Here is a 17,585-nt window from a genome sequence, read left to right as displayed (position 1 = left end):
CCATCTATGGTGCGTTCGACGATTTCAAATGACAAGTTTTTGGATTAGTATGTGAATAGTCCATAGGCGATTCCTTTCATCAAAATAATGTAATTCTATCGTTTGTACTCGGTTAGTACTCATTTGTACGAAGCTTCGAATATTCCCTGGGTTTCTCATTTATTTTACCCCAATGTTTAAAATTCGTTCAATGCACAAGCGCAAGCTGCTTAGTGACAAACAATGGCGGTCTCGAACGATTACCGGTCGAGTACGTAAATGCATTTTCGCAGATTATTTGCCTCCGGAGACTTGATAAGGAAAAACTTTGAGACGTCTTTATGATTGGGCGTAAAATACGATTTCCTGATTCTCGCAATTGTTCAAGAGACGGATTCTTCTAATGAAAAAGACGTTTTCGAGTCAAGAGTGAGGTTAGGAACGACACTTGAAGTGTCAAATTGGAGCAGGTGTTCTCAGAATTATTGTTTACATATAAACATCAGCTGCAGTGATGTCCATTTGATCACAAATGGAAATAGACATTCATCCTTTGACGAGTAATCCTACTGCTGCTTGGCAAGACCTGTCCCAGCACCAGAAGGTCATCAAGATCAATGCAAAGACACCGACCACCGAGGCACCGGAGAATAAAGTGAGAATAGTCAAAAATTGGCAATGAAATTATTTTTAAAAGATACTATTTTACTGCTGTTGCAGCTCCGTGTAGTGTGTATGAGTGACACTCACTCATTAACTCCGTATATCAAGTTTGATATACCACCTGGTGATATTTTTATACATGCTGGAGACTTCACCAAGTGTGGAAGTCTCCAGGAAGTCGTAGAATTTAACAATTGGATAGGTGAGTAATGAATCCCATTAATGTGCCTCATAAAACAGAGGACAATTGATTCAGTGGGTTTTCTTGTGCACCAGGTAATTTACCCCACAAACATAAAATAGTAATAGCTGGAAACCATGAACTGTCCTTCGATCCGACGTTCACTCATCCCTTCACCACTCACAGCAGTGGTGACAGACAGAAGCACATGGGGACCAGTATTCTGGACAATATCCCAACATTAGGAATGTCCAAGGACACTTTAGCTGAAGCCATTCGTACTACTAACGTCAAGGACTACTTGACGAATTGCACTTACTTAGAGGACTCGGGGATAACCCTGTATGGAATTAAAATTTATGGAAGCCCTTGGTGAGTTTTTGAAACGTCCCCTAATGATTATTGTGGCAATGGAAACATTTATCGAAGTATTTAGGATTTTTCGGTGGAGACTTCTTTTGAAATGCTGTTAATGTTCTAGTAAAATAGCCCTATTTTTTTATATAATATTCAGGCAACCGGAATTTTGCAAATGGGCCTTCAATGTCCCACGGGGAGAGGCCTGTCTTTCAAAATGGGAGTTGATACCCTCGGATACTGATATTCTAGTCACTCATACACCACCAATTGGTCACGGGGATCTCTGCTGCAGTGGAGTTCGGGCTGGCTGTGTGGAATTGTTAACAACAGTCCAACAACGGATTAAACCTAAATACCACGTCTTTGGGCACATCCATGAGGGTATGAATTCGAATATTTAATGGAAATAAAGTCAAAAGACGTTAAACTAGGCTGTGAACCACTAAACATTGTTTATATATTTTGCAAGAATTGATTTAAATCATAAAGAAAATCTCCACAAAAGATCTCTTTCAAATTCAATTTTTCAATATAACATTTTTTTTGCTACATGAAATTATTCCGACACCTTGCCACGAAATTCGTTTGATTCCTATCTTATAATATTCTTCACAGGTTATGGTATATCTTCTGATGGAAAAATAATTTATATCAATGCATCGACCTGCGATCTCAATTACTTGCCCAGCAATCCACCGATCGTCTTCGATATTACGTTGCCAGATGGTTTTGATAAACGATTAAATTGAAGAGCTACTGTCAACGATTTAATTACTTTCCCGAGTTATTCATTCACCGGCTGAATGTGCACAGGGTATTTTGGAACGTAAAATGAAGAAGATTATTCGAACTTTGAGGAAAAAGATTGAAATTTTTTATCCTTTTATAAATTTGTCTAATGAAGTGAATGACAAAATTTGATCACTGAAATTGTATTTTATCTTTTAAAGATGCTTTTTAACATTTTTGGCTTGTGAATTAATCATAAGGGGCTTTTCGACGAGAATTATATTTTTCTTATATGAATTTTGGATTTTGTATCATTTATAAACGATTTTTTTCTTAGAGTGAAAATTTGCTACGGTTTTCCGGAGAATGGAAATAGCTGAACTATTTCTATAGACACAGAAAAAGGGATTATCTAGGAACAATAGATAACCAGACCTACTCAGTCCCTTAAGTTGCAAACCAATGTCATAGAATGGTAAATGAGTGTGAACAAATGTCAAGTGCACCCTTTTATTTATTTTCCAATTTCAAAATAACTCAACAGCTTCAAAGAAGTGCTGACACGTGCACAGGAAAATTATCTAGTCTCTAAGTGGCAAGAATGTCGTATTTTTCACTTAAGAAAAGATTGACAATGAGATTATACCAGCGAGTGGCAGAAAGCAAATTGTTTACTCAATGATAATTAAAAATAGATGTAGTGTGAGATAGCGTGAGAATATTCGTCTTAATCTTTTGTACCTGCCGCTGAATATACCACTCGAGTTTTCGACAATTTCATCACGGCCTTTGCAGATTTTGTCAAATCAATCAATTGGGCTTCTGTTGATAAGTTTGGAATACTCTCACTCTCTCCCTCTCTGCCGGCTTTCAATTGAAAAAAAAAAACAATAAAGCAAAATGAATTTTCTCTCAGTTTTATTTCCAGATTATATTGCGACCAACTGTAATCTCAGACTCTTCAACGCATATTCGCTTTTTGTACTTTATACCGTGTAATAAATTAATAGGGAAACTATTATGCCTTCTTGGTCGTCTTATCAACCCAATTGCCTGAGACCTGCTCTTCATTTGAGAATATCCCGAGGATATCCCTAAGCCATATGTTTCCCCATCATTATTCCTAATATTATGATTTGCATTCAGTTAATATCAAATCCAGAATAATTTTTCGCTTGTCATATAAAAAAATGTTCTCTCTATTAATTTTATCGTTAACATTCCGAATAGGATGTGAAAATACATGAAAAGATATGTTAACTATACAAGTGATTGTAAATAAATCTGCTTATCAATGAAATCAATCTTAAAAGACGAATCTATTCGCTTTTGGGATACTGTTTCCCAAATCATGATCACATAGTTCATTTTTTTATTTTTCAAATCATTATCTTAATTTGTAGACCTCAGGAGAATTTGATGAACACTGTCGTTCTATCATTGCTGAGTTTTCGATGATTTGATGCATTCGAATAACCCAAAATTATGGCAATGATTGATTCTAGTAAAGTCCATTATCAATTCTAATATTACAATTGGCATTCCGTTAATATCAAAGCAAAGATAATTGTTTCTGTCATATAAAAAAATGTTCTCCCTATTTATTTTATAGTTGACATGCTCAATAAAATGTGAAAATACATGAAAAAATATGTCAACTGTACAAATGATTGTAAATCAATCGGTTTACCATTGAAATCGAACCTAAAATATGAATATATTCACTTTTGGGAGAGAGTCTCCCAAGTTTTGATCACATGAGTTTTATTTTAATTTTTCAACAGACCATTACAATTCGCAGACACTGGACGAAGCTTATTGCAGACATTATTGCATTATATTCATTTCATTTCTTTTGACATTTAAATTTCTGCTCACCATTCACCCAAAATTACGTGAATTTCCATAGATTTTATGTACTGGTGCTTCAACCTGATTCTTCAGCCCTACAGCCAATTGTTAAAAAAAAATATGTATTTAACGACTTGAATATCGGAACAAATCGCTGTATTGACGTAATGTCTGTTGAAACAAGAACAAAAATGGATTATGGCCTGTGGGAATTTTTCAAAGCTCGTGACGCGATTTCAATCCATCAGTGGAATTTGCTTTCCCTTTTTCTTGTTGATTTTACGCATCATTACTGTTGTTTTATTAAATTTTTATGTCATGCTCACGCGGACAATTTTCTTAGTCTTATCCTAAAATGCGAATAACAATAAAACTGCTAAACGTACGGTTACAATTTGAGTTTCCTTACATAACGTTGTTGATCATACGATCTCAATTAACTCAATAGGGTACGTTTGAAAACAGGTACGATACGGATTCGCCATTGTGGGTTCTTCTCACTGCCTCAGCGAACATCATCGAGACGTCGATACACTGGAAATAATGAGAAAAGACAAACATTGAAATTTATTTCTAATTTATAATTAATTTTTTATAGTTAATCTCCTATTTTCCAATTTATTTACCTGAATCTTGGGACAGTCCTTCATGTGTCCGTCCTGGGGAATGGTGTTGGTGACAACTACAGCCTCAAAGCATGCATTGTTGATCCTACTGATGGCTGGACCACTGAAGATACCGTGAGTGAGAATAGCATAGACTTTAGTAGCACCTGCCTCGAGTAATTTCTCAGCAGCATGACAAATCGTCCCACACGTGTCTGCCATATCATCCACGAGAATTGCCACTCTGTCCTTGACGTCTCCAACGAGCACCATGCTGGCTACCTCATTGGCCTTCTTCCTCTCTTTGTGGATGAGGGCGAATTCGACGTTGAGACGATCAGCGATCGAAGTTACTCTGAAAATATTCGGGAAAAATATTAAAAAACACCGTCAGCCTAATCGTAGATTATTTTTAAAGAATAAACTTTGTCATCACTCAATCTCTTTCCAAGTAGTCGAAATCTCGACGTCAACACATTGGGAAGGAAAAAAAATACCTCTTGGCGCCGCCAGCGTCAGGTGACACGATGATACTGTTTCGCCACTCAGCAATATTCTCTTTGATCCACTTGAGAACAGCTGGCTCAGCAAACAAATTATCAACAGGAATATCAAAGAAGCCCTGAATTTGACTGGCATGGAGATCCATCGTGATAATGTGATCAGCTCCTGCCACTGATAGCATATTGGCAACAAGTTTCGCTGATATTGGTGCACGACTCTGTAATAAAGAAGATATGTATTGTTATCACCTAAAAATAAACCATCCTGTTCAATCGCATGAGTCTCCTCAAGTCCATTTGCAACTGGTAATCCCCCTGCAACTTCAAAAACACCTGTTAATCCTTTCCTATTTTCTCTCCCCCCTGAATACTTCAATTTCTACCCAAAAACCATTATTCTATAAAATTCTGGCCTCTGGGCATGGACCAAGTGCCTCTCGTGGTAGAGGACAAAATATGAATACAATGGCCAAAAATAATCATCAAATATCTATTATCCTGTCACAAATTCAACTTAGAAAAATAAAATATGTAAAAAAAATAATAAGATAGACGAAGGATAAAGACGTGTTGCAAATGCACCCCAGTTAGACTCGACGGGTACTGTAAGTAAAGCAACTTCACTAAGTTTTTATTAATCAACGAAAAAAATTAGCACAATGCACATAAAAGTATCCACAAAAATTGAAAAATAGATGAGACTATCAAAATTGATTTAAAACTATTCTAGTTTGAATAACTCACTAGCTCGGATAGATGATGAACTATGGAATAGTAACTCTCAATGATAAATATGTCTCTCGATACTTTTAGGCACATCGAACTGAATGAACCACTTCGTCATTCAATGGCAGTCTAACGAAAATATGCTGTAATTTTACAAAAAGCTGGTGGTTGTTAATATCTCTCACTGGATTAATAAACTCGTAAAATGTGGATAGAACAAGTCAATAGTTCGCATCCATGGTAAAATAATCAGGCATAAAGCAATCACATTTCAAATTGTCTAATTCAATAAAGAAACTTTAAATGTAAATTAGTAGTATAAATAACATAGTCGATTAATCGTGTAAATAAGCGATAGAGTTTAGTTAGTACCCAGAGAGCAAATGTACTTCATGGACCCCAGGACAATCATAAAAAAATTTAATGAAAACTGGTAATCATTACTGATAACGCAACATAATTTCGCTATCGTATTAATATTTTGCCCTCTCATTCAATGGATGTCAATAAAGTTGATTCTGTTTCTCAACTGAAAAAGTAAAAAAAAAAGTTAAAAAAAATCATTCATTCATTGGGATTGCGGGGAAACCCTGTGCCTTGCAGCCAAATTAAAATTAATGAAAAAAGTAATAATCAAAAGGTCTCGTATTGTTAGTCCTACGGATAATCAACTGCTGTACGTAATTAATTGAAAAGTAACGATAATTAAACGAGTTATAGTAAAAATTACAAAGAAAACTTCACTCTGAAACCTCTAAAATCTGCTCTCAATTCACGTTTATACGATCGGTTTATTTATTTCTCTTTACTTTTGCTTTCTTTCAATTTAATTTCGGATGATACTCACTGTCGACAGGTCGGGCACAAAGTCCTGAAAATACGCAACTATTCAGAGACATATCCCCTCAACAATTCATCAAAAAAGCAAATAAACTCAGAAGAAAGATCTAAATTATTTCTCCACAAATAATAAAACGAGTGATAATAACAATCGACTCCCAGTAATCGCTTGGAAACGTGTTTAGATTAATAATAAAAAAAAATCCCCCGATATTTGCAATGGGGTCCGTACATATTTTCACTCGTGTTTTGCAACAGTTTATCACTGTGACGATAACCCATCGCCTTAAAACAGTGCTTTTGAAATAGTTCCAGGGGGGTCTCTCCTCGTTAACAGATTATCGCAGTGGAAAATAATGGATTTCCTCAATAAATCAATACTCCTATCACTCTCGTGGGATGTAAAAGCCAGAGATTCACGAGCGAATTGAGCTGTGAAACAAAACTCATCAATAAAAATTTTCCTCACTCACTTCCTATTGACAAAATTCTGAAAAACCTGTTAATATCCATAGCATGATTTTGTCTCACATGTGACAGAATGAAAATATGAACTGACGACAGAATCATAAGCGTGTTACGATGATCTAAGCGATTTCTACAATTGACCTGACAGAATCTGTAATAAAAAATACCAGAGCATGCATTTCGTTGTTTACAATATAGAGAAAAAAAAATATTGATGAAGTATTGAACACTTGACGATTGTTGAAGTGTAGCAAAGCCGATTGAGAATAAGCACCTCTGAATGGTGTGGAAAAAAAAAACATGTAGTGGAAGATGTGACATTCTCGTATTCCCCGAGGTGATAAATAATTATTCCAATTTAGTACAAATGTTGATAGTTTCCCCCTCTGGATGCATTAAGCTACAGAAAGAAGAAAATAATATTAATACCCTGAATTTCCACTCGTTCGACTTCATCACAACTGTTTTCGCGCCATTCTTCTCAGTACCATCACCTCCCTGTGAATTACAGTACACAAAAAAAAACAAGAAGAGGCAAAACATAGAATTATCAAGTCATAAACATCCTTTCTCCATTCCCCTAGATATTATCCATAGTTAGCTACTGAATTAATGTTGCCAGATCCTGCAGAACCTCGAAACCAATCACCAAAGCGGATTGTACTCTTCGCTTTTGGATGAGAGATTAAAAATTTAGAAACATCAGCAGTTTTTGTGCTATTAAATTGTACGTATATTCGAAATTAATAAAAATAAAATCAAAAGGAATGCACCTTGGACGGTCCTACCTTGTCCTTCTTGTCCTGTCGGGCGTAGGGGAAGCAGGGGATGACGGCTGTGACACGCGATGCTGATGCTATTTTACATGCGTTTATCATGATCAGTAGCTCCATCAGATTGTCATTCACCTCTCCACTTCCACTCTGTACAATGTAGACGTCTTCTCCCCTCACTGACTCGCCTATCTCGACACTAGAAGTAATTAATTCCGATAATTCATTCAGATGTAAACCATGAATAAAGGATTAACTGAGTCATTGGGAAGCGGAGAAATATTATTTGTATCGTTAATTTATCTTGAGGATTTAGTGAAGCGAAAAATTCTAATTTCCTCCTATTTCCGTATTTGACAAGATCGCGAGAAATAATTTAATTTGTTAGCGGAGAATATACTGGTAATTCTAATTGTCCTCGAGAGGAAAATAGGCTTCAAACGAGCCTTGTTCCGGGCAACAAATAGTTCGTTGGAAATTATCAAAGAATAATTGTTTCGCTCCAATTTAAAAGTCTGAAATACAAATAATTACTCTGCTTTATTCATTTTTTTTCCTGCGATTGTTGAGTAACGGAAGGAACAAACTACTATCTCTCGTTTCACATAAAACAAACACTTAAAGAGCGCAAAGTGAAGTGAATTTTTTTCACCTACTTCTGCAATAAAAATTGTCATTTTCAGCGCACTTTTAGCGCAACAAAGTCTTTTATGATACGTTTCATTAATTTTTTTTGAGTGAGAATTTTTTCTTTACCAGGGTATGTAAAACTAATTCTCCATTGATTTACCGGGAACATTAAAGGAAAGAGTCGGTGTGAATGGAAATGGAGAATTAAAATTCAATGATTTTTACAGCAGGTGTCAATGTCGAGTGGAAATTCACCCTAAAAAATAACAAAAATGAAGCACCGAATATATTGATTTCATGGCCGCAGAAGTTTTCAACTTCTCGTCTTAATAAACCCGTTTTATCATTATCTCTACCGGCAACTGGACCAAACTGAAACGTGATTAATATCTCCGCGACGCTGGAAATTTCCCGTTTCTGCCAGCTGAGGAATTACTAGTCGGCAATCTCCCGCGTAAATGATTGTTCCTAAGACTCAACGTCATCAACTCACACAAGAAAAATTATTACTGAGAAAATTAATCATCAGAGCCTAATGTGGAGCAATAAATTCCACAAGGTCACATTTATTTTACGTTCCAACTATCTCAGAGTCCCCCTCCCCCTCTAATTATCGAACAAACACATTCATCATGTATTATACAATGCTATCAATTTATAGATTTGAAATGATTACTCAATAGACCACGTGAATTTATAAATGTGAGCCCAGAAATAACGACGAAAAATCCCCGGATCAGAGGCCAGTTTTTATCTCAATTATACGAGCGCTCTAAGGATGTGGAAAAATGAATAAATTCCTATGTAAATAAACTCAAAAAAAGGTAATCAACTATTGTGCTCAATAAATTACGTCACGAATAGATAAAACTTAATGATTTTTTTAAAACATTATAACGAAGTAATATCTGTGGATATCAATAAAAACCACTTCAAAATTTCGAAAATTTGAAAAACGCCAATTCAACTTCGAGAATTGAAATTCTACTGTACGCCAATATTAATTAATATAAAGATTATTCATTAAAAAAAATTGTAATGGACGTACATTAATAATAGCCAACTTCCCTCATGGTTCCAAAAATGCCTCAACCCGGAAATAATGAAGCTACGTCACTAAGTGACAGCATTGTTATTATTCCCTACCAGGTAAAAAATAAATCGACAAAAATTCCTCGAAAACCGTAGGGTATCAAGATAAAAAAATGTCGGCCCCATGAAATATCTCTGTTTTTCTCGCATCTGTTAAACAAAAATTATCTATACATTCCTCACGTTTCTCTTCCAAATTGCATTGATTTGTAAACATGAAGCAGGAAATTACGTCAAAAAATAAACCCAGTAGTTATTGAACATTACATAAATTGCTCTTAGGATCCAGAAAAAGTGACTACCAATGAAGATGAATAAAAAAAATAATACTCAATGACATAAAAAAATGGTCATACTCTAAAGACGCAACCAATTAATATTAATTAAAGTGTCTACAGCTGCTTTGATTGTTCCAGAAATAAAATAAAATTCAAATCCCCAAATAAACCACTCAAAACTGCCAACTCTAGTTCCCAACAATCGCTCATCCTAGAAATAATGAAACTACGTCACAAATTGACATGACTGTTGTTATTATTCTTCCCGAAGGTCCGAAAAAATCGATAAAAATCCCTCGAAAACCGTAGGGCATTGGGTGAAAAAAAATGTCTGCCCCATAGAATCTCATTTCCCTCTTCTCCTCGTCCTCGAATACCAGACGAAGCCGTTTATATATATTTTTTCTCCTCTTTGTAGACACGTGGTTCTAGGCATCGTAGCTGAGCAGAGGCAGCATGGAGCACCGAGGCACGCGGGAATATCCCCCCATGGCGTTCACCACCATGAAACCGAGGGGGATAAATGAAGAAAAAAAAAACAACGACACACGTAGGAAACATAATTACCATGTCTCTAGGTTACTGAATTTCTTAGTGACAACTTTTCCGGTGTCAATGCCGAGTCTGTCCACTATCCTCTGGGCCAGATCCGGGTGTGATGTACCACTAAAGACCTTGATATTCGGCATTCTGCTCTGTAATACTCCGCGTGATATCTCCAAGTTTGCTCGTAACAAACTCTTGGCACGTACTGGCTGGGACACGGGCATCACTGTATAGGAAGAAAAAATTATGTATCGTGGTGGAAGAAGTTCCTCTAACGGGTAGGGAATATCACAATCCACCAATGAGAAAGCGTTTACGGCCAATCGGAAGTGACGTTGTTCAGTGCGACAAACTCCGCCCACTCACGAGCACGTTTTCTTATCGATAAATTTGCGATTATTAATTTTTATAATTTTCTTACTCCCCCGTTGAGATGATTATTTATTCCATTTAGCAATGTTTTTCGATCTTTTAGTCGAGACTCTGATCTTTCGTCACTTGTTTTTAAATATTTTTTTTTCGCTTGAATTTCGAGGGGAAATCTTTGGTCGCCGATTGCGAAAACCCCCTCATGCGTCACTAGCCGGCTAATCTGATTATACAAATTGGTTTTTTTTTTGAGGATTTTGGAAATAAATGTTTAGATGGGATATTTTCAAGGTGGGGCTGGATGAGTGTAATTGTTTATGTCGATTTTTCAATAAATTCCGGTTTGGCGAATTTGGGGAAATGGATTTTTACCTGCGGGACACTGCGAGCACGTGGGTTATTTTTTTACTCTCTTCTGAATGAGATAAATAAAAGAGTTGAATGATAATTTTTGCTGGGCGCGGATTTACCGGCGTGTGGGAGGCGCTGCGGTAGCGGAATAAACAAATAAATAGTCAGGAGAATTAATACATATGCAAAACAAGGAAATTGTTTGCTTAGTACTGAGCGATGGTCAATGGATTATCATATTTTCGATGCCCTCAAATATGTCCTCATGGTTCGTGCTTGAGGAAATAATTTTTTTTTATTTGAATTCTAAGGGGAGATATCCAGTCGCCGATTGCGAAAACCCCCTTCACGCGTCACTAACCGCTTAATATGATTATACAAATTGTTTTCGCGGGCTTGAGCAGCAAATATTTGAATAACAAATGTTGAAATTTGATCTTTAAGACTCCCTTGATTTATGTGAACGTTTTTATGATTTCTGATTAACGATTTAAGAATTTGAAAATTTAAGGGCATGGTTATTACGCCTGAACGACTGGGAGTTCGCAAATAATTTATTACTATTACTATTATCGAAAAGAATAGTTGAATAATTATTGTAATCGAATGAGGAGATAAATCATTGGATATCGATGCATATGTAGGTGGGTGAAGAAACATAAATTGATGAATTATAGCAGCAATCCGCGAAGGAAAGTAATCAACGAATTGCAGATCTGTTGCGTCAAATTTGGCGCCGATTGCTCGGATGGTAAATTCGCAGATTTGTTGCGCTCGCGCGGTTTTTTCCACAGCCGACGACGCGAGTAAACGGGGTGGTTAACGTACTCGGATGGTGAATTTTCGTACAAAATTACATTAATATAGTAATACAGAAAGAGGGGGAACCCTCGAAATTTTGTCCACAAAAAATTGGAAAATTCATAACATTAATTATCACCGTAAAAATAAATCAGTGAAATTTCAACAGGACAGACTGTTAAATCAGTTGAGTGAAGGCGAACGGTTGATCGTTTATATTATAACATTAACGTTGCTCCGAGGGTTTGAGTTAGGATAATGGCAGTCTGTTGACATTAAATTAACCAAAAAGATTGTATTTAATTAATGATAAAGGCGTTTGTGGTAAAAAATGGCCAATATTGCTGCACAGAGAATAAAAAGGGAGTTCAAAGAGGTTATAAAGAGCGAAGAGGTGAGTCGACAGATGATTAAACGTCCAGTTAATCTCCGGTTGATCCTGACAGTTTAAAATATCCCGAACACAACCCCCAAATGATCCTGACATTGATAAAATCACGGTTATATCGGAATTCAATGATGCAACATTAAATCGACAGTTGGGAAATAGTTCGATTACTCCAGAAATTTCTTAGACTTTGACCCCGTTTTGTCTTCATTTGTCGTTACTCTCGTGATCGTGGAGCAATCCAACATGACTCGGGTGTAAATTAGGCAGTCAGAACCATACGAAAACCCATAAAAATGACGACATGGTGACTGAAAATACGATTGTGCTAGGCATCACTCCGGCGAATTTTATTTCTGGCAAAATTGCCAAGTGATTTTGCCATTTTCTGGCGCATGACACGTGTATTTTCACTCTGATGAATTTTACCTTTTGATGTGCCATCATTGTCGGTGCCAGAGGTACTCGGTGATCCCTCTTGTTCCATTGTTGAATTATTTCCAATTGAAATTTACTGGTAGAGCGAAATGTTCATCGCACGTTTTTTTTTCAACTGAAGTGAGACTAGCCTCAAAACAACAGAGGATACAAGACACTAGTGACCATATTAATAAATTGGATTATCTCGTCTGGGAATGTTTCACCATTTTGTTATCAATTTCTTGGTCCTCCCCCCTGTGTCAGGGGTTATGTTGATTTTGCTTTTCTCGAATTTCGATTTTTTTGTTATTCGAGAGAATTTTGCTCGTGATTTTATCGAACGGAACGTTTGTTTTGGTTTATTTTGGTAGGGGGGAGGGGGGGAATGTGACGGAGAAGATGTGACGCAGTGGACTTCATTTGGCGGAGACTCGCTACTTTTGTAAAGATTTTTATTTTCTCTGTTTCAGGTAGCCAAATGTGCGATAAGAGTCGAACTTGTTAATGACAGTTTTACGGAGCTCAAGGGAGAAATTGCTGGACCACCTGATACACCTTATGAGGGGGGAAATTTCGTGTTAGAGATCAAAGTGCCAGAAACTTATCCATTCAATCCTCCCAAGGTAGTTATGCATTTTAGGATACCTTCGTCTATTTTGGTAAAAAAAATCGAAAACAGAAGGAATAGACTTGAATTTAATATATGTAATTTTCATTCTCAAGGTACGTTTTATCACGAAGATATGGCACCCCAATATATCCTCGGTGACAGGAGCCATTTGCCTAGATATCCTGAAAGATCAATGGTAAATAGAATAGATGAAATAATAAAATCGAATCAGGGTCAATTGAGCTAAATTTTCTGAATTCTTTGTAAATAAAAAGGGCAGCCGCCATGACCCTACGTACAGTCCTGCTGTCACTGCAAGCCTTATTGTCAGCGGCAGAGCCAGATGATCCCCAAGATGCTGTGGTAGCTAGGCAATTCAAGGAAAATCCAGATATGTTTCGCCAAACAGCTAGACATTGGACGTCTGTTTATGCAGGAGGTTAAAGTGTTTCTTAACTGTTTCACTAGTTATAATTAAATATTCTGCATTAACTTCATTAAGTCAATTGCTGCAGATAAAGGATTTTCATTCTCATAAAAAAATTCTAGCACCAAAAAATTGCCCGCGTAGCACTACTATGCATCAATTAATCAATTGACTGGCCAATTATTATCATTCTAATCATCAACAGGACCAGCAAAGATGCCAGAGCTGACCGATAAGATAAGACGACTAACAGACATGGGAGTGGAAGAACACAATGCACGAGTAGCTCTATCCTCATTCAACTGGGATTTGGAACGTGCTACCGAACAACTCTTCAGTTAGTGATAGTCAAAAGAAAAAAATCCTAAAGCCACCCTTATCATCTCCACTTCCCCATTATTCAAAGTTAAAAATCATCAGTAATTAATAACTGACGCAGATGCGTCCCTCGTCCATCGAAAGAAATTCAAGCTTAAAGACAATATTATCGATTAATTGAACCAACTATTCAAGTCACTGGATAAATGTTTTTTTTTGACTTATTAATTACAACCGGAGTCAAGAGTAAATCATTTTTTCTTGTAAAATAGGCATGAATCCTGGTTAAATCACTTATGTACGATAATTGAACAAAAAACGAAAAGCCAATCGCTGATATTATTCTTTGGTTTCAAAATTACTTCATTACTTCCTCTACTTTGCTGAAGAAATTGTGTATATTTGATGGAAAAACAATAATCGTGATTCATTTAGTGCTAGATATGAACATGTAAAAACTATTATCGCAGTTTATGAACTTTTAAATATAAAAAGAAGAAATGATTTGTATATTTTTTGTGTTCGCTTGGTGCTAGTAAGGAGATTAACACATACATTTAGTTGATGTTTTCTCAGAGGATTCCATCCATATTTTCACATTACTCAAATAAAATTTATTATAGAGGTTTTCAATTGAGAAGCAAACCTGCTGCTGAATTTTTTTTCTGAGATCAGCTGGTAGTTAATTCATGCATGATTTTCAAATGAATCAACTGATGGAAATAGATATGAAATTACTTGATAAATGATTCTTCGCATATTGAAGACCATGAAGAGTAATCGAGGGGATTCCATGCATGCCTTTGGATCAAATCTCAGAAGAGATTTGCTATAGATTACTGCAACCTTTGTTCTGATATTGTACAGTGGTCGATTGCAAAATGATTTTTAATCAATTGTCCGCTGAAATAAACATCAGATTATTGAATAAATAATTCTCTATAAACTCAAGAGCGTCAGGGGTGACTGTTTTCCAAAGAGGAGAATGACGATTAAAGCGAAATAAAAGTCATTGAGGAGAGACTGGTTTTTGATTTTATTATAAAATCTCTACTTTATTTTATTGGAATTAAAATGTGGAAATTCAATGTGACTTGAGTTTAAAAAACAATGATTTTGTTTGGAAGTTCCGAGCCGACAGTAGCTAGTTGTTACTTCCAAAAATGAAGCGTGGAAAGTACTTTGAAGCTCAAAAAATAATCACATCGTACCTCACCCCCAGATCAACGAGTAGCTAAAATAAAAAACATTCCTTTCATTACAAAATTTATAACATACTTTATTCAAATTCCGTCAGGTTCTGCCTCATATAAAAGTTTTCATTCTCAATATTACAATTAAGGTATTGTTCATACTCTCGGATGCACATGACAATGTATACAAAAAAAAAATTACATCTCCACCCTTATAAATCCTATAATTAACCAGACCTATCAGTCTAAATCAGAATTACTCCTTACGGTTCATCGAAATTGTACAGTCTGAGTTTATTTGCGGACAGTGCGCCAAGAACAACGGAATTTTGCAGTCTGAATGAGCATAAATCAATAACAGGAGTCGAAGCAGGAAGGCTCTGCACCTCCTTTCCCGTAGCAACACTCCAGATGGGAACACTCTTATTGGACTCCTGATGTGCAGCCACAAAAGTATCATCAGCTAAATTAATATGACAAGGTCTTGACAGAATATTCTGAGCATTTCCAGCCGTAAATGTATGCACATTATTACAAATAACGGTGATCTCAGTTGCCTTTTCCAGCGAAAAAACAATGTGCCTGGCGAAAGGATTCCTTGCATTGGGCCTACATGAGATAAGTGCATGATGATTCTGCGAGTCATAACGCACACATGTGAATGGGCCCTCGTGAAGCATCTGCTTGGCCACATAAACATTGTTCCTTATTTCATAAGCATAGCAAGAGTTCAAGTGAGTAGCCAAAAAACCACCTCTCGCCACTCCATTGGAGGATCCCTGCGGCACAGTAGCCAGCGATACAACGGGTGATCTGTCCCCAGGACTTTCCAATGTATCCAACGCCCCAGCAGTCTGTCGAATATCAAACTGAGTTATCAGTCCCTTCTGCGTTCCCACCACAAATATATTAGGATTATCCCCTGTCCAACAACAACTCCACACCTGCGACTCCACTGGAAAACCGTGCACCACCTGATTGTTATGGATATCCATCAACTTTGCAGTCTTATCAAAGCTCACTGACAGCAACAGTGATTTTTGCGTTTGGTGAAAAGCCATGTCCCTGATTGCCTGGCTGTGCAGCAGAGTGAACTGCATCTGCTCGTACTTGTGCGTGTCAATTGTCTTGATTCCATATCCCGAGAAAATTGTGTTAGGGGACTTCTGGGAGACAGTTAAGTAGCCGTACCAAGAGTTGTAATCAAAGACCCTGCAGCAGGCGTCTTTGCCAATCTCAAAAGTATTGTCAAGATGGAATTTTCTGCTGCTTTGGCCAGTATCTCTGTCCCTCATCTCACTCTTGATATGCCGTCTCTCACTCTCCAGATCTGTTATTTTCTGCGTGAGCTCCTTTATCCGGTCCTGAGCAATTTTGTATCGCAATTGAGACTTCGATATTTCTGACTCCATATTCTTATTTCTCGTCATAACAGTCTGCAGTTCGTTTCTAAGACGATCCAGCTCGATGGTGTCCACAGCTGACAGAGTAGTTGTGTAGATCATTCTGATGTCCTTGGTGTGGGCCTTTGTGTTGCAATGGGGACACCGGCGATTTTGTGCTGTGCACTCTTGCTTCAGCCATCTGAGAACACACTTGTGACCGAACAGGTGACCGCAGGCCAATGAGCAGAGACGATGATCACCGGAATTCGTCCAGGGCTCCATACATATGGGACAGGATCTACCCTCGTCAGGTTCATCGGACTCTTGTGTCAGGGACTTTGGTTCATCCAACTCCAATTTTCTCTTCTTTCGCGGCTTCTCCTCCTCGGACTCGGGGGCTGATGAGGATGTCGCTGAGGACGCTGTTGAGTCCTCGTTTTGGGGTATCTCCACTTGGGGTATTGCCACTTCCAGGATCTCGGGCGCACCCTCTTGGGAATTGTCATTTATGGCCTGCACTTCGATTATGTTCGCAACGTTTTCGACGTTCTCGATTATTTCGATGTTACCCACATTTTCTAAATCAACTGATGACAAGATTATGTTGTCGTCGTCCTCATCTTCCTCCTCCTCGGCACTGGGACTAGGACTCTCCCCCAGGCCAGGATCGTTAGGCGGTTCTAGCTCGATATTCATGAATGTATCGACTGAATCGTTTGTCTCAATATTCACCTCCAGGTAATTGTGATCTAAAATATTGAGGTTGGCTACTGACCTTTGTTCTACCGCGCAGATAATCTCGTAGGGTTGGGCCCCCTTTGATTTAGTCAGAGAAATAATGAAAGGGACTCACTGCATCCCTGTCCATTAGATTTTTCGAGGGTCTTCGCAAAATGGTCACGGTTTTTTGGGGAGACCACTTGACTTTTTGACGTTATTGAGAGGTTCGCGTCATTATTTTGACAGTTTTTAGTGAATTCACAGTCAACTTTGGGGGTTCAAGAAGCCCACATTAGATTGCTCTTTCACTGATTGCGGAGGTAAACAACATGAAGCTGCACAGCTGTTATGAAATGAGTTTTTTTTGTTCTTTTGACAA

The 17,585-nt window shown here is 37.3% G+C and overlaps 4 protein-coding genes across 10 annotated transcripts; 2 read left to right on the top strand and 2 right to left on the bottom strand.

Moving 5' to 3' along the window:
* Positions 1–78: 78 nt before the first annotated feature.
* On the top strand, positions 79–2,744 carry LOC135167368 (metallophosphoesterase domain-containing protein 1). Of its 2 annotated transcripts, none has more exons than XM_064130492.1 (5): positions 79–634; positions 700–844; positions 919–1,195; positions 1,338–1,564; positions 1,799–2,744. In XM_064130492.1, the coding sequence occupies exons 1-5, from the start codon at positions 512–514 to the stop codon at positions 1,930–1,932; spliced, it is 906 nt and encodes a 301-aa protein (XP_063986562.1). In that variant the 5' UTR covers positions 79–511; the 3' UTR covers positions 1,933–2,744. The 2 variants fall into 2 exon arrangements, with proteins under 2 accessions (XP_063986562.1, XP_063986563.1); XM_064130493.1 differs by having other exon boundaries at positions 677–844.
* On the bottom strand, positions 2,409–12,875 carry LOC135167354 (ribose-phosphate pyrophosphokinase 1). 5 transcript variants are annotated; one of them, XM_064130466.1, is made up of 8 exons: positions 12,563–12,875; positions 10,246–10,450; positions 7,694–7,877; positions 7,335–7,403; positions 6,445–6,468; positions 4,866–5,089; positions 4,390–4,723; positions 2,409–4,297 (listed from the first exon to the last, which is right to left on the bottom strand). In XM_064130466.1, the coding sequence occupies exons 1-8, from the start codon at positions 12,618–12,620 to the stop codon at positions 4,205–4,207; spliced, it is 1,191 nt and encodes a 396-aa protein (XP_063986536.1). In that variant the 5' UTR covers positions 12,621–12,875; the 3' UTR covers positions 2,409–4,204. The 5 variants fall into 5 exon arrangements, with proteins under 5 accessions (XP_063986536.1, XP_063986538.1, XP_063986537.1 ...); XM_064130468.1 differs by lacking the exon at positions 7,335–7,403 and having other exon boundaries at positions 12,563–12,874; XM_064130467.1 differs by lacking the exon at positions 6,445–6,468 and having other exon boundaries at positions 12,563–12,872.
* On the top strand, positions 11,719–14,418 carry LOC135167373 (ubiquitin-conjugating enzyme E2-22 kDa). 2 transcript variants are annotated; one of them, XM_064130500.1, is made up of 5 exons: positions 11,719–12,139; positions 13,024–13,176; positions 13,277–13,359; positions 13,439–13,602; positions 13,713–13,830. In XM_064130500.1, the coding sequence occupies exons 1-5, from the start codon at positions 12,077–12,079 to the stop codon at positions 13,760–13,762; spliced, it is 513 nt and encodes a 170-aa protein (XP_063986570.1). In that variant the 5' UTR covers positions 11,719–12,076; the 3' UTR covers positions 13,763–13,830. The 2 variants fall into 2 exon arrangements, with proteins under 2 accessions (XP_063986570.1, XP_063986569.1); XM_064130499.1 differs by having other exon boundaries at positions 11,721–12,139; positions 13,796–14,418.
* Positions 14,157–17,549, bottom strand: LOC135167336 (E3 ubiquitin-protein ligase RFWD3-like). The gene has a single exon (XM_064130441.1). It carries the CDS (start codon positions 17,180–17,182, stop codon positions 15,365–15,367), a length of 1,818 nt encoding a protein of 605 aa, XP_063986511.1. The 5' UTR covers positions 17,183–17,549; the 3' UTR covers positions 14,157–15,364.
* Positions 17,550–17,585: the final 36 nt, after the last annotated feature.

Source organism: Diachasmimorpha longicaudata, chromosome 11 (genome assembly GCF_034640455.1).
Source record: "Diachasmimorpha longicaudata isolate KC_UGA_2023 chromosome 11, iyDiaLong2, whole genome shotgun sequence".
Lineage (NCBI taxonomy): Eukaryota > Metazoa > Arthropoda > Insecta > Hymenoptera > Braconidae > Diachasmimorpha > Diachasmimorpha longicaudata.
This window is presented reverse-complemented; position numbering and strand designations above follow the sequence as displayed.